Source organism: Heterocephalus glaber, unplaced genomic scaffold, assembly GCF_053883595.1.
Source record: "Heterocephalus glaber isolate CG9 unplaced genomic scaffold, H.glaber_assembly_v1.0 deba00000621, whole genome shotgun sequence".
In the NCBI taxonomy this organism is placed as follows: domain Eukaryota; kingdom Metazoa; phylum Chordata; class Mammalia; order Rodentia; family Bathyergidae; genus Heterocephalus; species Heterocephalus glaber.
In genome coordinates, this window is record NW_028258153.1 from 34,099,970 (window position 1) to 34,121,881 (window position 21,912).

At 55.4% G+C, this 21,912-nt stretch overlaps 1 protein-coding gene and 1 long non-coding RNA gene across 3 annotated transcripts in view; one reads left to right on the forward strand and one right to left on the reverse strand.

The window, feature by feature from the left end:
* Positions 1–13,600: 13,600 nt before the first annotated feature.
* Barx1 (BARX homeobox 1) lies at positions 13,601–17,174 on the reverse strand. Of its 2 annotated transcripts, XM_004870060.3 has the most exons (4): positions 16,955–17,174; positions 14,875–15,166; positions 14,699–14,783; positions 13,601–14,293 (listed from the first exon to the last, which is right to left on the reverse strand). In XM_004870060.3, the coding sequence occupies exons 1-4, from the start codon at positions 17,172–17,174 to the stop codon at positions 14,129–14,131; spliced, it is 762 nt and encodes a 253-aa protein (XP_004870117.1). In that variant the 3' UTR covers positions 13,601–14,128. The 2 variants fall into 2 exon arrangements, with proteins under 2 accessions (XP_004870117.1, XP_087062080.1); XM_087205954.1 differs by lacking the exon at positions 16,955–17,174 and having other exon boundaries at positions 13,958–14,293; positions 14,875–15,943.
* A 336-nt stretch (positions 17,175–17,510) lies between these two features.
* LOC147829432 (uncharacterized) overlaps positions 17,511–21,912 on the forward strand; it is a 51,827-nt gene continuing 47,425 nt past the window's right edge. Inside the window, exon 1 of the long non-coding RNA XR_015449129.1 lies at positions 17,511–17,663. This is a non-coding gene — a long non-coding RNA (uncharacterized LOC147829432). The remainder of the gene's footprint in view (positions 17,664–21,912) is intronic.

Here is a 21,912-nt window from a genome sequence, read left to right on the forward strand (position 1 = left end):
AAGTGGTGCCCAGAGGAAGCTTGGACCCAGTGGGAGCCTGGCCCTGTGTCCTGCAGAGCCACTGGGGGCTCTTGGGCAGTCCTGGTCTTGGCCCCAGATGGAGGGGCAGAGAGAGCAGGAGTGGTGGGGTAAGAGAGAAGGTGGAAGGAGGAGAAAGGAGGAACGAACCAGAATCTAGCAATCTGACCGCAAATGCTACTGGGCCAGGTCCCTCTTACTCTGATGTCTACTTGGCCACTGTGTTTCTGGGCCTCGGTGTCCTAGATGTGACCACTTCTCCCAGCTGCAGAGGGAGCCTCTCAACCAGGCCTGATGGGTGGACACCTGAGACTCTTCCAGAAGAGCCCCAGAAGGGTAGGGCCTGTGTCCACTCAGCTCTGCACCTCCTGTCTCCTATTGCCAAACCCCAACAGGAAGAGACATCCCTAAACTCCAGACCCCAAGCCCAACCTGGAGGTACTTCCTGCACATCTGCCAGCCAGAGAAGGGCAGCTGAGAGGAGCACAGAAGGTCTGAAGATCTGTGTTCCTGTAAATTCGCTCCAGCAATTCTGCCCCTGGCTCTGCCTGCCACGGGCATCCTGTGTTATGCAGAGGATGAAGGACAGGGTCAGGGCAATCTGGCACCCACCCAGGGGGCAGCAGATCTGGGACACTGGCAGCTGTCAGGAGGGCGTCCCGCAACACAGACTAGCCTTAAAAACTGCAGCAAGGAGTGGAAAAAGCGAGGCACAGAATGAGACACGGTAATAGCATGATTTCAATTATCTAAATAAAAAACTCATTTCGTTCGTTCATTTCATTAGACAAATATGGACGGAGGATCTCCATTTGCCAGGCACTGTCTGAGACTTCAAAACAACGCCACACATGTTTCCTAAGCATATGATAGCCAAACAGTTAAACACGTGGGAACAGCGGGGGGAGGGGGAGCAAAGAAGAGACACAGAGGCATGGCCAGCCCTCAGCTTCAGCTGATTGACACCACAGGCTTCCACAGCTTGAAGGCCAAATGATGCCCATCTGTGAGGACTTCAGCCTAGAGTCTATAGGGCAGCACGGGAGCAGGGATAAAAGATCCCCTTTGTGGGAGGAAACTACAGTCTGAGTTGTAGATTGCACCTCATAGAGTGAAATGCCAGATTTTAGCCTTACTCATACCTGGCAGTTTTGGGCAGTGCATAACATGCACAACTGTGCATGGCTGTCCTGTGTGCCAGGCAGTAGTCTTCACACCCAGTGTTAGGACACCAGGGTAGCTGCATAGGGGGATAAAGGGCAGTTGAGAGATGACAGGTTTTGAGAGGAAGGGAGGAAGGTGAAGGCCTCTCACCTTTAAGCCTCTCTGAAATACACGCACCCAAATGTAGTACTTGCAGGAGTGAAAGTGGAGGAGACACACAGAAAGGGTGGGATTTTGGGTGAATTTTACTTTTTATTGAATAAATAGATGCTTGGCTTCTTAAATTCAAAATAAAGCAAGGAACTCAGGCTTGGTGGATCATGCCTGTAATCCCAGCCGAAGGATCCTAAATTCAAAGGCAGCCTGGGACACAAACCCTGACTCAAAACAAAAAATAAAAAGTGGGCTGGGAATGTAGCTCAGTGCAAAGGCCCTAGGTTCAATCTTTAATACTGCTAAATAGATAAATAAATGAAGCAAAGGCTCTCTGCTGTTCTTCTGGCTGCAGGAGAAAGGAAGGGCTGAGGCTCTTGCAGCAGGGTGTGCAGAGGGCCCCTGGCCGGGGTACAGGGGGCCACAGGTGGACAGAGAAGAGGAAACACGAGAGGGCGTGAGTCAGGAGCTCCCTGCGTCTCCCACCACCCACACTCGGGCCTCCAGTGCCTGGCCTACCTCAAGCCCTCGGGGTGCAGCAGGCCCCTGTGGGTCTCAGGCAGTGTCCTGTGCTGCCTCGTGACACTTGCTGGTGCCCTTTTGTAGAGACAGAGCCATCTTTGGGCTCCCAGCCTGCCAGCTCTGCAAGCTTGTGGTTCAACCAAAAGTAGATGGCTTTTTCATTCATTGTATTTAATTTTTTAAATTTATCTTCCACTTATGGAAAAATGACAACTGGTTTTTCACTTATGGTAGTGACACAGCATTTTCTTTTCAAAAGTAAAGTTTATTTATATCTTTTGAAAGTGAATGGACTTAGCAAAACTCATCACCTTCTCCCCACACAGCCCAGCAACTGTGTGCCTTGGTATTTACCCAAACAAGCTAACAATTTAGGTCCCACAAAAATATCTGCACCAAATGTATATAGCAGCTGAGTTCATGACTGCCAAGACGTGGAAGCAATCGAGGTGCACTTAGGCGAATGGACGAATGCACTGTGTTCCATGCAGACATGAAAGAGAAATGAGCTACCAAGCCACCAGGATGCATGGGTGGAAGAGTGCAGGCATGTGACTCGGCCAAAGACGCCAGTCCCAAAGGCTCCAGGTCTGGGACTCTGGAACAGCAAAACTGTAGACACAATAAAAAGATCAGTGGTTTCCTGGGGGGAGAGAGGGGGAGAGATGAATGGGCGGATCACAGGGGACTTTTAGGGCAGTGAAATTACTCTGTATGATACTGTCATGGTAGGTACCAGAGTACACACCATCCGACTGAACCCTAATGCCATCTGCGGGCTGTGGGTAATAATGATATGTCCACATTCCTTCGTCACTTTTGACAAACAGTGTGGGGGCGTGGATTACAGAACAGGCTGTGCGTGTCAGGGAGCAGCAGCATATACATGGGATATCCCTGTACCTTCACTCAGTTTTTCTGTGGCCTGGCATGATGGTGCACACCTGTAATGCTAGCCCTCTGGGAGGTTGAGGCAGGAGGATCACAAGTTCGAGCCTAACTGGGCTCTTAGGAAGAACCAGTCTCACAACAAAAAAATTAAAAAACGGACCAAGGGTGTAGCTTTGTGCAAAGGCCATGCGTTCAATCCTCAGTATTGAAAAAAAACAGCTTTGCTGTGAACCTAAAACTGCTCTAAAAAGTGAAGTCAATTTTTTATAAAGATACTGGGAAATCCAGAGTCATGAAGAGAAGAAATTGAAATTATTATTCCTAAATAAATGAAAAGATCTTCCAGCCACAGCAACAGTGAAAAAGTGAAGTGGTTACAAGAGGCAATCGAGGCAACCCCCGGTCTGCAGGTGGGAAAGGCCCAAGGAGGACCGGGCAGCTGGAGCACCGGACATGGTGATGGGAAAGGCCTTTCTCTGGAGCACTTCCTGCCAGGAGCAGAGCACAGGCCCAAGACCCACACTCACAGGCTGCCTCCCAAACTCCAGGTCCATGCACTCCGTACTTGCTGTGTGCTGGGCTCCTGGCACAGGAGGCAGCTCTGGGTCCCCAGGGAGGCTGGCCCTGCCCTCCCAGGTCTCTCAGCTGGGGAAGTAGATGCCTGGACAGTGACTGATGTGGATCCAGAAGAGGCCTCACAGAGCATGGAGGGCTTCCTAGAGGAGGCCACTTCCAGCTGAATCTGGAAACAGAAGCAGGAGCCCAAGGTGTCGATGACGTGGCTGGCCAGAGGTAAGGAGTAGCTGAGCATGCTCCTTTAAGGCCAGGGTTTAGTCAGATCTTGCAAAGGGACTAAGATAGCCACCTACAGCCACAGTCAGGAAGGGCCATGCTCCGCGCTGCCAGCCCACCCACCCTGTTTCTCTTCCGGCTTGGAAAAGGACCCCATATGAATGGACTGGAATTGTGGCAGCTGCTCACAGGTGGAGTTTCAGGAACAAGGCTGCCCAAGGAGTTGAACTGCAAACCTACACTGGGCTCTGGCAGATAGGTAGGGTAGGAGTGTGGTGGGCACTGAGTCGCATGAGTAAGTTCTCAGCACCACCCTTGGTGGGACAGAGAATTTATGCGGAGCAAGTAATGACTTCTGCAATTTAGTAGGAAAAAAACGGTGTCTAATAGGAAAATGAACAAAAGTCTTGAGCCCTTTCACCAAGAGGGATACTCATATAGCAATAAATAATAAAAGGCATTGATGCAAATTAAAATCCCAGTGAGCTAGCACTGTACACCTACAGGAAGGTAAGACGAAAGAGCCCTACCAGGCCCCAGGTTAGGAAGGGCGAGAGCAGCTCAAATTCTTGCAGAGGGTGCTCAAATAGGTACAATGGCTTTGGAGAACCGTTTCCAAGTTTCCAGGAAAGCTGAACTGATGCATATTCTGTGACCCAGAAATTCCACGTGGTGCACACTGACATTTGTACAATAGATTCACCATGAAATGTGACTCCATCAATTGACACATCCATCTACTCACCCCACACATATTTACTGTACACCTCCCGTGCCAGGCACAGTCCAGGGAGCTGAGGCATAAAGGTAATGAAAGACACCATGGGGCTTGGAAATATCCTCACGGAGGGAGAGAGACAGAGACGAGATAAAATGAGGACTGCAGGTGGTGTGACAACAGGGAGGTACACTAAGGAGTGCACTGCTGGGGGCACTGGGCTGGGGGCTGTAATGTGAGCATCTGAGGAGGAGGCTCACTGAGGAGACAGTGTCTGAGTGTCTGACAGGCTGGAGGGAGCTGGCTAGAGCAGTCTGGAGGAGGAGAGTCTAGGCCAGTGGTGTCAAGCCTACGGCACACGTGCCACAGCAGACTGTTTGTATCACTGAAAGCCCTAGAAGGCTCACCATCAATGATCTAGGCAAAGGAAGAGTTCCTGCAAAGGCCCTGGGGCAGATACTGGAGGAGCAGCCAGTGGCCATCATCGCCAAGGGGTTAGGGCAGAAGGGAAAGTGTGGAAAACTGGAGAGGAGATAAAGGGCCCTAGGAGAACAGGAGAGAAGGTAGGGCCCACTCACATGCCCACCTCCCTGTAGTCAGGAGCCAGTGGGGCAGGGCTGGCTGTCACCCACTCTGCAGTGTGTGCCTAGCACACACCTGGTACTTTGCAGCTTTTCAAAAACATGGGACATGAAGTCAGCCCCACAATGCCAGGCCCAGATTCCTGGGCTCCCACTGTGTCCACCCAGTATCTAAGCCAGGACCTGACAATATTTCCTCTTGGAGGCCTCAGATGTGAGTGTCACCGAGGTACTGGGACCACTGTGCCAGGGCACTGTGGAACCTGATGGCCTGAGTTGCCCTCTATGCTGCCAACCTCTATCTGACCCCATCAGTACCCCTGGCCTTGGCAGAGACCCTCCAGGTCATATCACAAACAGCCTAAATAATACAGCTTTAGTGAAAAGAAACACAGCCCCATTTATACAGAGTGTAAAATAGATTGAAATAATTTTAAATGGGTGAGTCACTCACAGAGACTGTGTTCCTAAAAATCACAAATAGCACTTTGTGGTGAGGACAGCGTGGAACAGGGGCTTGAGACACGGGCCGGGGCTGGGCCATGTGCGGGACCCCTGCTGCAGCCCCTGTGGAGCCACCTTTCTTGCATCCAGACGTATGCCCAGGTGGCAGGTGGCAGAGCAGGTGCCAGCCCTCCGCCATTCTGCACTGTGCCTGCCAGCACCGACACCACAGGGAGAGGCAGCAGCACTCTGCTTTGGGTGTGCAGGGCAGGAGCGACACTTTCATATTTCCCTTGCCCATCGACTGGAAGGTCTGGAGGTGCCTACCTGGTGTGGCAATCATCTTGCAGTGCTTCCTACATTGTGCCTCTCCTGTGATAGGGAGCTCATGCCATGAAGGCCATCTGGGCAGCTGCCTTTGGGGGAAATCTCCTCTTGATTCAGGCCAGCTATCCCAGGAGAACAGCCCCAGGGACTGTTTCCCCGCAGGCCAGGCAGAATAGAGCACTCCGTGGGTCCCTGCTCTGCTGAGACCCAGGACACTGTCTCATGGAGCCGCCTGGGTCTCCTTGCTTTCTTTGGTGTGCTCCTTGCTCTGGGTAGAGTGATCTGTCCCCTTCTCTGGGTTCTCCTCCCCTGTTCCCCTCCCTTATCACAGACACTGACTCCCATTCCCAGCCACCCGCAGGGACGCTTGTGGGCTCCTTCCTATCTGGGGGTGGGGGCGCTGGGCCTTCTGTTCCTCTGTGGTCCTGCTGCACCCACTCAAGCTCGGCCCACCTAACACACTCGCCGCCCCTCAGAGCAGCAAACCCTGGCTCTCTTCCTGATGCAGCCTGAGTGTAGCCCTCAGCCCTCTGTATAGGCATGCACCACCACACCTGACTTCATTTTAACCATTTTTAAGTGGTTTAAAATATATTCACGTTGTTATACAACCGTCATCCCCAACTGCCCCCCAAGCTTGTCCTGATCAAAACCAAAACTCCAGCCCAGAAAACACTAACTTCCAGTCCCCTCCTCCAGCACCTGTGCTACGCAGACTGGCCACAAACTGGTCCAGCCAAGTCCAGCGAGAGAGACCACCATGCACACGAGTTCCTGGAAGCAGATACATTGGTTACCGAGTGGCAGTAAGGGACAAGAGAGGCCCAGGACTCATCAGAAGCCAGTTCCTCAGGGTGTGGGATGGATGAAGTCTTGTCTACAGGTACTCCACTCACACCACAGCTGAGGGACACTGGAAAGAGGTTGATACTCCAGGAAAGAGATCCTCCTGTCTCCTGTGTAGTTTTGCAGTCAGTCCTCTACCTATCTTGGACTACTATATTCCCAACACTGTCTCAACTTATTCTTGAGAACTACAAACAAGAAAAGAGGGGGAAAAAAAGAAAAGAGGGAGAACGAGAGGGTCCAAGTCTACCTGCACTCTGGCAACCACACTCTGCTTTCTGCCCCTTATTCTGACTACTCTATGTACCTCATAGGAACGGACTCTTAGTCCTTCTACGACCAGCTTGTTTTACTGAGCAGTGTCCTGAAAAGTCCGTCCTTGTTTTAGCATATGTCACAGTTTCCATCTCTTTGAGCCTGATTACTATTCTACTGTATGTATGTCCCCATATTATGTTTATCTATCTAACTGTCCTGAGTTCCTTCCACTTCCTAGCTATTTTGAATGCTGCTGCTATGAACATGGGTATATGAATAAGCCATGATTAAATTCTTCCTACAGGATCGAAGGAGGGCATGAATGCATGAAAAAATGAATAATGATGCATTCTAAAGAGCATGCAGCCCTTTGCTTTTCCTCACAGGCCCAATGCTGCTGGTTTCTGCCTCCTCCTCCTCCCTCTCCCCCGGGCTGGCACATCTGCCACCGCAGGAGCATGGCCAGCTTTGCACGGACTGGGCCTCCCACAATCCAAGGCTGCCAGCCAGAGCCCCACCACAAAGCAACACGCCATCCCTTGTCCTAAAGGGATCCTACTCACTTATTTTCACAGGACGTCTGCATCCTTGAGCAGGAAGTGTTAGCGGTTGTCCTGGCATCTGTGATCTTCAGGGAGCTCTCTAGCCTACTAGGGTTTTCTGTTTTTCTCCATCTTCTTCTCCCTTCCTCTTCCTTACCTCCCTTCCACCTGCAGGGTGTTTGCTGGAGGAGAACCACAACAGTGAAGGAATCCAGCAGCTCTGAGCTGGGCAGGTCTTCAGAAAGCTTGGACTCCCTGGATGCTCTTCAGCCTCCTAGGCAGTTACTCCAGTTATTCAGAAAGATCCCAGCCAGAGCTCCAACAATTTAGGAAGGTCTGAATCCAGGCCCGTGGCGGCCACCGAGTAAGCGCCTCATTGTGCAAAATGCCAGGCCTATAGCAGGGATTGAGAGGTGCAAAGGATGGACCCCAAGCAGCTGAGGGGAGTGAGTGCCAAGGAGCACCACAGGGGGGCCGGGGCCAGGGCTGGGGGAGGAGGAGGAACCAAAGGCCCTGGGGAAAGGAGAGTTCCGTGCGTGTGGACAGAGGGAGGAAGTTTCCATTGCTTTTCATTCCCGTCTACCAGGCAAGGGAAGGCACACTCACTGGAGCACACTCACACTCTGTGCTCAAGGTCGCACGCTGGTCTGGGTGACAGCTAGGCTTCTGTCTCCTGCACTTTGCCTTCTCTCTCTTTAACTCTCCATTTCTTTTGCCTTCCCTCTCCTCTGCTCTTTTCTCTCTGGGTTCCCCTGCTCCTTCTCAGTGTTTCCTTATCCCCACATCCCTTGCTAGGTCACACTCTCTCACTTCCCAGTCACACTTGTCTCAGTGTTTACCATCTTACTCTCTTCTCTCTCTCCCTCCCTCCCTCCCTCTCTGTTCCCTTCCCCCCTCTACCTTTCCTCCAGATTTTGGTCTCTCTGTCCCCCCTCCCTAGGGGCCAGTAGGGTACCCTAGTTGTACCTTTACGTGCCCCTCCCTTGGTGCAGCCAGCCTAGGCCTCGAGATCCCAGTTAATGTGTTTCGCATGGTGCGTCAGTCGAACGCCCTTCTAATGTCCTTAAAGCACGCAGAAAATTGCAACCTTATGAAAAAGTAAGAGGGGGGGATGTGGTAAATTGCCTGTCCAAGTCGAAGCTGCTGCAGGGCTGGGGCAGGAGCATGTGCCGCCTGTTGAACTCCTGAGGCAGAGCAAGCAGCAGGCATCTGCCTGGGACTCTCCCTCCCGAACTGTGAAGCAGCAGCCTGGACACTATCTCCTAGCTGCTGCCTTCCAAGGAGCTCCTGCATCCACCTCCCTGCCCTCCTTCACCTCTGCACACTTGTAGGTCAATATCCCAACTACCTCAGGACTTTAGCACCTGCTATGAAGACTACCCCATGCCGTTCAAGTTTCAAGGGAATGGCCCACTTCTGAGATGTTCTTCCTGGACCACCCTGACAAAAACCTCCAACCCACTCATTGCCTATCACCTGCTTCATTTTCCACTTGATATCTGTCACTTCGTGGAATCATCTTGTGGATTTCATTGTGGCTGCTTCACCACCTATCCACCCTGCCCCAGACCTCCAAGGGCCTGGCACACAACAGGCACTTAAACAACTGATAAGATTCATTACAGGTGGGCAGAGATTTGGGGGGCCTACAGCATCGGGGGTTCCCCAAACTGGACTTCGAGGATGTTGGCAGAGCAGAAGTAGTGACCCACTGAGCTGAAGTCAGACCCAAATTCTGCTACTGCTATCTGCGTGTATCTGGGCAACTTGGCTAACATCTCTGAGCTTTATCTGGATCTGCAAGATGGGAGTAGGAGCACCAGCTTTCTGGACCAAGGAGGCAGTTCAGACTAGTCAGGCTCTGTCCCCAGTATTGGGAACTGCCTACCACAATTCAGTAAACACTTGTTAATGAATGAAGAGCCACAACATAGATATTAGAGGGCTCATGGTGCCATAGAGGTCAGACACACAATTATTTCCTGAAATGCCAAGAAAAAAATCTTTCAATGCTGCCAATGAAGCCATGACTGCACACTCTTGTCCCAGATCCCATTACCTCCTTGCTATCACTAGGAATGTGTGTTTTGACCTTACCCAAGGACCTCTTTTGAGCTTATCAGGACATAGATTTTTATCATAGATCACTACTTTATATAAAATTGTTTTTAAAAGGGGCTGGCAGGGGTGTGAGTCAGTGATAAACAGCTTGCCAAGTATGTACAAAGCCCTGATTTCTATCTCTGGCACCATGAAAATTAGTTAACGAGTTAATTAATTTAAAATGGCTTGTCTTGCAAGTTTGAGGTCCTGGGTTCAATTCACGATATCATAAAAATAAATAAAATTAAAAAGAACTATCAGAGAAATCTGTTGATTGAGGTATTTCTAAACTTTCTTCCAGATCAGAATCACCTCTGAATTGACCGTGCTGGGACCCACACTCTTGCTCCCCACTACCCAGGCTTCTGTCTCACAGGTGAGCAGATCTTGTCCTCCTTGCTGAATTCTCATGCCCCCAGAAGGTGATTCTCCCCACCCCTCTCTTTTGACTTCCAGATTTTCCCCATGCCAGAGAGAGGCCGGGGCTACCATTGTCTCTTCCCACTTGCCAACACATGAGGAGTCATGTGGAGCAGGCACATGTGGGACCCCTCACCCCATCCCATCTGTTCTGGGAACCCAGATTTTAGAAATGGGCAGATGTTGTGTTAAAGTCAGTGCAATAGCAATAGCATGTGAGAACTAAGACAAACTGAACTTCTGAGTTTCTATAAGTAAGCCTCTCCAGAAGGTAAGGAAGAGCCCAGCGTCCATTCTACAGGGAATTGAACCCAGGGCTTGGCACTGAACTACAGCCTCAACCCTTTCTTTTATTTCTGAGACAGGATCTCCCCAAGTTGTTAAATTTTCTACACTGGGCTTGAACCTGGGATCCTTCTGCATCAGCTTCCCAGAGGGTTGTGTTTATAGTCATTGTGCTAACAACACTCAGCTTGGAAGACTTTGCTTCAGCCTTCCCCACCAGCCAGGCTGAGCTAGGTGTGAACAAAGGCGTTAGTTTCCCAGGGAACTTGGGGCCTGGACTGGACTTGGGGGCATAGGTTCCAGCAGGGGGTAACTCTTAATTCCCTGCTATGGTCCTGTTTATTCTGGGGTAGGGGCTCCCTGGCTTGTTCAGGTTAGACCACAGGGCAACGGCAAATGGAGGAAGCACCTGGTTTCTGCTGGGACCCTGGAGTTCTGAGGAGATGGCAGGCAATAGTGCCCGCTTCAAGTTGGGAGATCAGCATTTTGGCCGCTCCTAGTTGTCCTGCTCTGGGCCTCAGTTTCTCAGTAAGGACAGTAAGACAGTGCCCTCAGGCTCCAGGAGACTAGACACTCAGACTACCACAGTTAACAGAACCCTGAATCCTCCTCTCCTTTCTTCCACCTTACAAGTTCCCACCAATGACTCTCGGGAAATCTAGAGCAGGGAAAGGGAGCAAGCCAGAGGAAGTCTTATTTTTTAAAGTCTAAAAGCAGGGCCAGGGATTTAGCTCAGTGGTTCCGGTGCCTGCCTCAAAAGCACAAGGTCCTGAGTTCGATTCCCAGTACCAAAACAAAAAGTGTAATAAAAGTCTAAAAGTCGAGCATCGGGGTAGAGAGGTAGGATATCTTGCCTCTCTCTGCCTTTGCCTGTGATGGTTCTGGCAGAGGTGGTGGGGTCTGCCCAGGGTCCTGAGGACCCCAGATCTGCACATGACAGTGTGCCCTCACTGGGCCAAGCCCAGTGCCACCAAAGCTTAGCTCTCTCAACAATCCCAGGATTCTGGCTGCTCCTTCAACCAACCAGGAGAACAACTTGTTCAGGGCTGGGGGCCCAGAAGTTGGGGTTTGACTCCCTGCTCTTAATCTCAGGCTTGGCAGTGCTGCTGAGCACCGCCTCCAGCCCAATCCCTAGCCCTCCCACGGCCTTACCCTGTTCTTTTGGAGGGGTCCCTGGGGGTGCCACCTCACAGCCCCAGGACCTCAGCTTGCTGGAGACATCTCCTTCCTCAGCCACCAGCCCGCAGGCCTCAGGAAGAGAAGCAGCTGTGTGGACTGCCCGTGCAGTCTCTGCATTTGCTTCCCAAGACTTTGGTGTGGAGGAAAGACTTGTGTGGCAAGGGTCCAGGGGGAACAGAGCAAGGGGACCATCCCTTGCCCAAGCCTGGAATGAGGGATGGGGGTGTGGAGGGCAGGAGGGGGCCTCAGCGACAGTGGCTGGTGACCAGAGGAGCTGCAAAATGTGGGTAGGAGTCCCAGGCAGTGCCTGGGAGCCCTATGGATTGGATGGGGACCTTTTCCTAGAGTCTCTGCTTTCGTCTGCTCTGCATCTTTTCTCCTCGTGGGAACAGCCAGGAGCTTCTGTTGGGTTTCAGGGATTCTCCCCAGCAAGAAAAGCCCAGCAGCCCAGAATGGCAGGATCAGCTCGCTCGTCCCTCAGTCTGCAGCTGTGGTTGACCAGTCCTTGGTCTCACCAAAAAAGCTCAGCTGCTAAGCAGTGACAAAACTCCACCCTGCCCACCCAGTCCACCCTGGAAAACAGACTCCTTCTCTTTTGAGCCCATTTCCCAGTGACCCATGGGTGATCTGGGAACCAGAGTCCCTGAGAGAGGTTTCCCATCTGTGTCTAGAGGGTGCTGTACTTTCAGAAATTTGGGGGTCTTTGTAGTCAACGCTAGAGCCCCACTATCCCTCCCCCATCCCCGGTTCCAGGCTAGTGAGAAGATGCCCTGGGAAACCCCTTAGAGGTGCACAGCAACTAATTTGACAGAAGTTGGAATTCCTCACATGTGAAATACGAGCATTCTAAAGTGACTGTGGCTGGTGGGTCCAGGAGTCCCTCTGTGAAACTTCGGTCCTCTCTGTTTTCTACCCTCCTTTCACAATTCTCCAGATGACAAAGACAGGGCTGGAAGCCTCCTGGTAATACCAGGTGGCCTTTCACTTTGCTGTCCTTTGAACTGTGATGCATTAACTGCCCCACCCAAGCCAGCTGGCTGCTGGGGCCTGTAGAAGAAAGTCACCAGCATCACCAGGTTGAGCTGACCTGGGGTTAAAGCGAGGACTGGAAGGAATTGGAGGCACAGTGACAAACGGAAGATTCCTCCTCCCAGCAACCAGGGCAGCAATCTTCCACGGGCCCTTAGGGAGCCTGGGTGAGTAGTCTGGGAGTTGCTTGAAAGCCTGAATTAAGACCCCTGAGCCACCAGATGGTTTCCTGTAGACTTGGCGGGGGTGGGATGCAGAGAAGGCTAGCAGCCCTCAGGAAGTGTGGTCTCTTCATCTCTCCTTCCTCCAGGCCTTGAGGGTGGAGATGCTGGGGAGGGGAAGTCCAATCGCAGTTTCTAGAAAAGGACCCATCACCTACTCACAACTTTAAAAGGAAGCCCTCACCACCATAGGTGGGGGCCATAAAGATCACTGCTACTGAGTTACAGGAAGCCTTGGCCCAGTAAGTATGTGTGAGAAAGTAGGCATGTTCCAGGCTGTTCCTCATTTTGGGGACTAGAAGGACCCGGCTCTGAATCCTGGTCCTGCTTGGAACTTTGCATGACCTAGTTGTGTCCCCTTCCTGAGTTTTCGACAGTAAAGCAGCCATCTCTCCATTTCCGACCCTTGTCACACCATCCCCGCCCAGCCATGCACCGTAGGAAGTGCAAGGACAGAAGCCACCTGCATGCTCTGAGACATCCACATCCGAGAGAGAGGCAAGAAGACAATGCAGACCTCCCTGTCGAGGAGGTGTTCCCAAGTTGCACCTCTCAAAAGGACCGCCTCACCTGGTGGGCTCAGCACTTGACTGCCCTTTTTCTTCGAATATCAGAGTGGCCTCATTAGGAGCCAAGTCTCTGACCCCCGCAGGTGCTGCACCCCTGCATAGACCACAAATAATGTGCAAACTCTGGGGAACGACCTCAGCAAGCACGTGTGGGAAAGGTTTGCCTCACAGGCTTGCCTCTATGAATCTCACACCCTGTGCTTCCCATCTGTCTCCCAAAGGGCTGATCAGGACCATGCCGCGGACCACTCAGTGGATCTTCCCAGTCCCAGGAGACAGAGCCAACAACACAGGCGAGTCTGGGTCCTGGGCCCCTTCAACTGTTCTGGCCTGCAGAATCTAGTGCTGGGAAGGAAAGAAGTTGGAGTTCACAGGGATTCCTCACGCCCAGGGTGACAGCGATTCCTGCGCGTGGGCCTGTCCTCCACACTGCCAGAGGAAAGGCTGTTCTAGAAGCGACTGTCAGGACCCTTCTTACTTCCCCCCCGCGCCCCAACCCCCACCGCCGTGGACTCAAGCCGCAGCATCAAGCCCAACTGTGTCATAAAATATTTTATTGGAAAAAAGTCACCACCTTCGCAAGAAGGGGGTAGGAGCCCCAGAGACGTCGGGGACACAGCCTCGGGCCAAGCAGCCCGGTTATCCTGCTGGTGGCCTGCTCCCGGCTGCTGGGTCCCTGGCCTGCGCACTCGAGGAAGCGGATGTATGCCTGGCTGCGTCCACCCAACGGCGAGGGCGAGGGCAGCGGAGGCTGGGCAGGGTGTGGGCGAGGAGCTGGGCGTGAATGCACGTGGGGCGCCGGCGCCGCAGAGCTCAGGGAAAGACTGTGACTTCTGCCTTCTGCCGCGACTCTCCCAGGTTAGGACCAGGTGCGGGCTTGGGGCCTGGATTTGGCTTCTGGGTCTGTGTCCTTCCCTGTTGGGCCCCTAACTGTCCGCATTCAGAGTAATAATAAAATATTTGGAAGGCAAACGGCGTGGACACAGAAGGGCCGGCTCGTGGGGTCCCGCGGCGGGCTGAGGGGGCTGCGGTGCGGGGTCCCAGGCTTCCCACCCTCTGCCCAAGCTCAGTCCTCGTTGCTTGGGTCACTGGGCTCGCCCGGCACCTCCGCCAGCTTCTCTGCCTCCTTGGTGCGCTCCTGCTCGGTGAGTTGCTCGCTCGTGGGGATGGAGTTCTTCTTAGGCCGTCCCTTAGGCTTGGTAGGGGACTCCAGGCCGCCGCCCTGTAGCACCTGCATGGAGGGTAAGCAGTACTGCGGTGAGCCAGGAGGAGATCCCAGGGACGCCCGTGCCCAGAGCCTAAGCTGGACTGGGGGACCCAACCAGGTCCCCGGAAGCACCTCCCAGCCCTTGGGAAATGGCAGACGTTTGTCTGAGCGCTGCGGGACAGCGGAGGACCAGGTCCACGGAGTAGTTCAGGCTCCCCGAAACCGGAGAGTACAAGAAACAAACGCTGGCTCTGCTAGGGCACCCAAAGGGACAGAAAAAACCAAGAGGGGCCTCGTGAGCCCCAGGTGCCAAGGGAACAGCGAGGGGTGGGCTGGCATCTGCGGAGGAGGAGCGCGGAGCACTTCTTGGAGCCCTTGGGGAACGGCCTGGGAAACTTCGGGACGCTGGAAGCCACCAGGCTCACTCACTATTTTCTTCCACTTCATCCTCCGATTCTGATACCAAGTCTTCACCTGCAACTGGCTTAGGCCAAGGGACTCAGCGAGATCTATTCTGGAGAGAGCAGAACGCACCCTGAGAGGGCAATCGGCCACCGATCCGATCCCTCTTCCGCCGCCTCCCGGCCCAGCATAGCCCGTGCTACCTGTCCGGCGTGGAGAGATACTTCTGCTTCTCAAAGCGTTTCTCCAGGCCCATCAGCTGCAGCTCGGTGAACACAGTGCGGCTCCGGCGTCCCTTCTTGGCCTTTGTGCCTGGCTCCCCGGGGCCTGCGGCCTCCAACTTCCCGCGTAGCTGTAGCTCCAGAGGCAGGTGCGCGCCACCCGCGCCTCCAGGCAGCCCAGGCCCCGTGGCCAACAGCGCCGAGCCTAGCCCAGAACAGCCGAGTGGCGCCAGCGGGAACTTAAATACAGCTGCCTGCTCGGCCTTCAGCACCGCTGCGGAGAGAGAGGATAGGGAGGCGGGTGAGCTGGAGTCAGCGACCTTCAGCCTGGGGAGTTCACTGCACCACACGCCAGGGGGGAGCCTGAGCTCAGTCAGTGCCACCCAGCGGAAAAATCTCCGCTCCTGGTTGCGCGGCGTGAGGATTTGAGCCACGCGCCCAAGGCGACTCTCCTCTGTGCTGTTTCCCTGGGAGTCTGGAAGGGGGGATCTCCCCCACCCTGTGCTCTGCCCCTCTCTGGCCCGGCCTTCCCCAGGCCTGTCGCCTCTAAGATTTCGAGCTTCTGCAGGAACAAGTTCGAAGCTCCAAGAATCAGGCAGTGTATTTCTCGGGGGGAGTGGGGGAGGAAACCAAGAAAAAAGGCTGCGTGTTAGAAGGTGGGCAATTGTCCCAACCAAATCCTTGTTGCTGCGTTCAAAAAAGGGCAGGGGAGAGGGCGCACATTCTCTCTTCTGTATCGCACACAGCGTAAAAGCCACTGGTCGGGCTGTAGCCATGGTGTCACACAGGGTGAGGTCAGGGCTTTCTGGAAATTCCAAAGCACCCTGAGAACACGAAAATTGTTGCTTTTCTTTTCTCCGTTCAAGCTCCTTCAAGCTTTTCTTAATGAGGGGGCTTCCATGTTCTTTAGTACTAAAATGATCTTTTGCCCGCTTCAAACGAATTACTAACAACAGAGCGAATGTAAGTGAACAGAAGTCGTGAAGCTGTGTTCGAGAGGAACTCAGAGCAAACCGGCCCTGCCGCCACCGGCAGGCGAGCACAGCTCCAGGGGCTTTCAGGGAAGGTGGCTGGTGGGACTGGGATCGGCCAGCTCAGCCTCAGGAGGCCTCCATCCGTCTGGCTCCTCATTCTGGGGCCAGTCCTAGTCCCACCGTAGTCCCCGCGTGACTAACTAAGGTAAGGCACAGGTGAAGTGGGCAGCAGGAGGCACAAGGGCTCCTCTCAGGGGAAAGGGAGGAGAGGGGAGGCTGAGCCACCCAAGGGGACGAGCACAGCCCACCAGCGGCGGGGAGCAGACAGGGAGGCAAGAAGGGGATGGAGCATAGCAAAGAGGGCACCGCAGGACAGAGCAGATCCCTGCCACGGGAGAAAGACCGGGCCGGAGCCCAGGCAGAGCCCCACGGGTCTGAGCAACTGGTGCAAGCTCCCACTGCGGCCCGGCCCGGCCGACCTGGAAGTGGAAGGGCCAGCAGCAGCGCACGAGCCAGCCTGGTGCAGGCAGGTCTGCTCTGCGGCCCCGCGGAGGCCTCATTTGCTGTCCGCTGGAGCGCGCTAGGGTCTGGGACGCTCTGGGAAGCTCGTGCCAGGGCCAACACTCAGCGTTCAGAGACTTGGGCCTGTCCTCCAGAGGTCTCGGCTTCCTTCGCCTGGGTAATGAAGGCCACTCCTGGTCAGCCTCGTGGAGCAAGTTCAATTCCCCCGATCTGACGATCTGAAGTCGTTTAGATCCCTAGGGATAGGCCAACTGGTCTTGTGCCTGTGGTGGGGATGTAGACTCTGGTCCCAGGCTTGGTCCCCCCACCGGTGCTACAGGCCAAAGAGCAGCCACGAAGTACAGAGCAAACGCCCTTCCTGGCCTGGCCTGGCCTGCGGGCAAGGGGCCTGGTTTCTGGGCAGCCAATTGCCTGTGCCCTTCGCTTCCCGGCTGGAGCGCTCAGAGGTGCTTCAAGGCTCGGCTTGGGGTCCAGCGGAGAAAAAGGGTAGGCTCCCGGCGCCCCGGGGCGCAGCTTGCTCCCTCCCGCCCAGCTGGTCCCGAAGCCCCCCCGGCGGCCGCACGTACCCAGGTGGCTGTGGAAGGGCCGCGCCGCTAGCAGCGCCTGCACGCCGAACTTGAGCAATTCGCCCGCAGCGGCGGCGGCGGCAGGCGCGGCGCCCTTGGGCCCGGGCGGCTCCGTGAGGATCTCCTCGATCATGAAGCTGCGGTAGCGGTGCGGCCGGTGGTCGCCACAACCCTCAGGCGGGCCGAAGCGCACAGCGCTGGGCTCCCCGGGCCGCTGCATCGCGACGCCCGCGGAAGCGCCCGCGGCTCGGCAGCAGCGGCGGCTCGGCTTGGGCGCGGGGCCCGCGCGGGGCTCTAGGCCGGCCCGCAGCTCCCGGCGGCGCGTGGGCGCCTGCTCATGCCCCCTCCCCCGCCAGCCGGCCGGGCGGAGGCGCAGGGCGCGGGCGGGGCGCGCGGGGCTCGGCCAGTCGAACCCGGGACTGCGCCCCCGCCCCGGCCGCTGCGCCTCTAGCCTGGCCAGCCCCGCGTCACCGCCCCGCCCCGCCCCGCCCGCGCCGCCCCGCCCTCCACCACCGCCCCCAACTCCCGGGGCCAAGCCGGAGGGAGGCACCGAGGAGGGAGGGCGCAGGGAAGGAGGAGGAAAAGAGCAGCGTGAGTGGGGCCGCCGACCGAGACCCGGAGAGAACCCGTGGAGCGCAGGCCCCGGAAAGACAGCCCAGAGCTGAGACGGGGGAGCCCGGAGGTGCGGGGCGGAGTCATCAAGAGAGAGGTGAGCGAGGGTCCCCGGGGACGCGCGAGAGAAGAGTTTGCGACGTGACGTGAGAGTGCCCAGGATGCCGCCCAAGCGTGCGCAGAAAGACCAGGGTGGCGCGAGAGCCAGCTGGCCGTGACGTGCGGGAGGGCACAGAGGCAGCGGGCAGAGGAAGGGGCGGTGCCGAGAGTGGACAGCTGGAGAGGCAAGCGGCCTGGGCAGGCATCGGGGGGACAGGAGCGGTGGATGGGGGGCAAAGGGCATGCAGTTCAGCTGGTGGCCTGCGTGGTCTCTGGCCTGGCCGCTGGGCCGAACACTCGGCAGGGGTGCAACTCACAGAGACGGCTGCGACGGTGCATCACCATCTCTGTCCACCTCCGCCGCACTTTACCACACCTGGCGTCATTTCTCCCCGAGCCTCCTTGAGAGGACAAAGTTCTCTGGCTAGAATTTGCTTGTATCGCCAGTACTAGTGATAGGTGGACATTTTCTCCTTGGCAACCTCAGGACGCTGTGGGCTGGGCTATGTTCTTCTAGTTAGAGGAAGAGATGGAATGGAGGAGAAAGAAAAGATTCGGTTTCACCTTTCCCCAACTTCGGAGTGTGAGAGAAACCATTACCTGGTGGAGCTGGAGCTGGAGGCAGAGGACAAGGTGCTGGGGCGTGGCGCGGTGGGGGGGGTGGGGGTGGCGTTCTGGCTCCATCTGAGGCTTAACGTCTCCTACAGGATTGAGGAAATCTCCAGCCTCTTCTCTAGATCTTCCTCTTCATCATGAGGAGTGTACAATCCCAAGCAGTGGGTGAACAATCCCCAAACTCCCCACTAAGTTTCTCTCTCGGGCGCTGCCACTGCTGGGCAAGCCTGTGGCCCTTCCTGAGCCTCAGGCTCCTGACCTGGAGGAGATAGGACGCTTGGCTCCAGTGAGGTGGTGAGGACTGAGGAAGGAGTCCCGAACCCAGGGGCCCCATAGAATCTGTTTTGAGATCTCAGTTCAGGAGGACTTGGCAGGGAGAGTAGGGTGTCCCTAGGAGGCTCAGGGAGGAGCTGCCACCTTTCCTCTCCCTGCCCCCAGTCATTGGTCCTATTTCCAGTAACTGCCCCCCAGCTGGGGTCCTCAGCCACTCCTCTTTCCTTTGTGGTGAGCTGTGTGGGACCTCCGTCCCTACCTCTGGGAGATGGGGTTTGTCAAACCCTGCCGTGCCCCTGCCCTGAGTTGGTGCAGTTTCTCCAGTTCCAGATACTGGCAGGAAGCCCTTGAGGCTGCCCCTAGGTCACTGGCACCCAGCCCAGACTCTGCGGAGACCAGGAGATGGCCAAGACCCTTTGTTCCCAGGGGGAGGGCTAAGAACAAAGATACCTTACCAGAAGCTCTGGTGCCATTCAGCCCCTAAGAGCCCACTGCCAGTCTTTCCTAGTTGTGACTGGCTGTCTAAGTCTCCAGGTCATCACCAGGATGGGTGGAAGGTAGCCTCAGTTGCTTCACATTCCACAAGGTGGTTTGCTAAGGGTCTTTGGAAAGGGCAATGTGGGACTCACTAAAAGTGATGATGGCCAGCACTGCGGGCCTCTTAGAGATGGACAGACAGGGGGCCCTGCCCATGTCTTTTGACCTAGTAGTCACCCCATCTCCTGGCAGGCAAGCACAGGAAAGCTAGTGTCTTCTTTCCCCCAAACCCAGCCCCGACTGAGCCCTTCTCCACCCTGTGGGTAGGCTCAGCGCACTGCTGTGGAGATGGGGAGAGAGTCCAACTACTTCCAGCAGAGGCACACACTGACCCAGGCCCTCCAGTGAAGTAGGCCGGGGGCTCTGTGGTTCCCTGCCCAGATTAGTCTCAGACCTTTTCTCCTGGCTCCACCCTGCCCACCCCTGCAGGGCCCGCCTGCCTGCTGCCTCCTTTTCCTCTTCCAAGCTTCCCAGGACGAAGTTTGGGGGTGGCTTCTCAAGATGTTAGGTCCAGCCAACCCCTACCCCCACCCCCACCCCCCACCTTGTATTTGAACACTGAGGGAGAGACCACCAGGATAGGAACCATCTGTATCCCACCCACTTGCAGCCCTGAGGGTCTCCCATGCTAAAGATGAGTCCTGGGGTCCTATATTTGAGGACCCCAGGATCAGTCTAACTGTGGATCAGCTCTCACCAAACTGAATTCACTACCAGAGCCCCTCCTAGCATAGCTTCTTGGTCAGGTTGGGGAGAGGGATAATTTTTAAGTTGGAGGTTTCAGTTCTAGATTTGAGGGAATCAGAAAACTAGTGCAGCCCAGCCCCAGTCCATTCCCTAGGTGCGCCCCCCAAGCTCCTTGGACACTGGCCAGGGTTATTTCCTGAAGCCCAGGCTTAGGGCTGAAGCAGCTCTGAGTCTGAGAATGAGGCCACTGGGATTGGCCCCGGGGACACGGGAGAACCACTCCCTGGACCCCTCCAAAGACACCAATCCCTGCGGGCCAACCCCTAGTTCACCCAACTCAATACGATCTCCCCTCTGCCGGTCGGTCCTAAAGCAAATGCGCAGATAAACCCCGTTTAGGCGAAAACCAAACACGAACTTCGGTGAGGCCCCCTCTTCGCCAGAAGGGTTGCGGCATTGAAACATTGGCTGTAAAAGGAGTTCACAGAGAACGGGTTCCCTCTCCGGGTCCGCAACACCCAAAGAAGGAACACAGCCACAGAGCCCGGTGCCTGGGACCTCCGAGGCCTCCAGACTCCTCGAAAACCCCGGAAACCCTCCGCTCTAGGCACGCACAGTGGAAAAGGTGACCTCGGCGCCCCAGCCAGCCGCCCTCCCCGGCAGCCTAGCAGCTAGGGGGCTCTGGACCGCGGGGGGTCCTCGGCGCCTCCGGAACCTGTCTGGGGCCCTGAACCCTCTTCCTCTCCGTGCTCTGTCCCCGGCCCACCACAGTTTAGGTTGCGGGGAAAAGGGTCATTTCTCTTGCACAACCGAAGCTCCTTGGCACCAAAGTTTAGATTCCAGACCCTCCTCCCCTCCAGCTCCAAAATTCGTCCCAAACGCTACTCTGGAACCCTTGCGTTCGCGAAACGGTCCCCGAGCGATTGTACAGATGGGGAAGCCCAGTGCAGAAGCGGCAGCCCTGGGCCAGGTCAGCGTCCCTCGGAGAGGGCTTCTTGGAGAGAGGGCTTCCCTCCAGCCCTCTGGACGGCCGCTTCTTTATTTGCGTGTCTCGTCTTCCGCTTGGCGCGGGTTTGTATCCTACGCCACAAACGAAGTTGGGGCCAGGATGGAGAGGAGGTTTCTGTAAAGGGGTCACCACACCTCTGGGTACAATCTGCCAAACGACCACTAGTTGACTGGGCAGCCTGAGCGCCCCCGTTCGCCCAGCAGCCCCGCGCCCAGGGCATTTCTCTCCCCAGGGACGCGCTGGGAGCTCCTCAAAGGGGCTCGTTCCTTCTTCGTTTTCTTTACGCCTGCATTTCCAGCTGCCCCAGACCCAGGATGGGCCAGCGTGGTGGCAGTGACAGTGGTGTTGCGTTGGTAGCCAGGCCTCGTCTGAGTGAGCAGTTTGGGGCAAAGGTCGCCGGACCCGGGAACTCACAGTCTGCTCCCCGAGCCCTAGTGTAAATGCGGATGGGAGACATTTGCACCGCCTTCCGAACAAAGCAGGGGCTTATCAAATCACCCTGTCTCTAGCTCACTGGTCACTCTCTCCTGGGGACCGCCAAGTCGCTCTTGTTTTGTGGTCTCTGTGACCCTTTTATGAAAATTTGTACGTCAAGTATGGACTTTCGTTTTAAGTCATTTCAAACGCCTTCAAGCTCAGCATCAAATTGCATTTTGAGTGACAGAGCCTGTAGACATCTTTGCTTCCTCAAATTCCCTTCTTGGAGCTCTGTACCAATTCGAGCCTTTGGAATTTGTTACTTTATTTTTGTTTTGTAGGGGTTTTGTTTGGTTGGTTGGGTTTTAGTTTTGTTTTTTTTTTTGTACCGGGGATCAAACTCAGGACCTTGCACTTTGGAGGCAGGCAGCGGCACCACTGAGCTATAACTCCCCAGCCCTGGTTTTTGTTTTTTTAATGTGTAATTTCCCGTAGAAGCTTGAGTTTTAAAAGACGGATTTGTAGGTCGGTAGCTGTTTTCCCCAGACTATTGGAGGACCAGGTTCTACATGGGTAGGTCTGGTCCCCTGTTCACACTCACCCTTGGCCCTTCTGGGTGGCTCCCCAAGCGACTTTGAATCAGAGTGGGGTCCTGTGAGCCAGCGGTTCTCTGAAGGAACGGGAAGTGGTGGCCTCTGGGTGTCCGGGC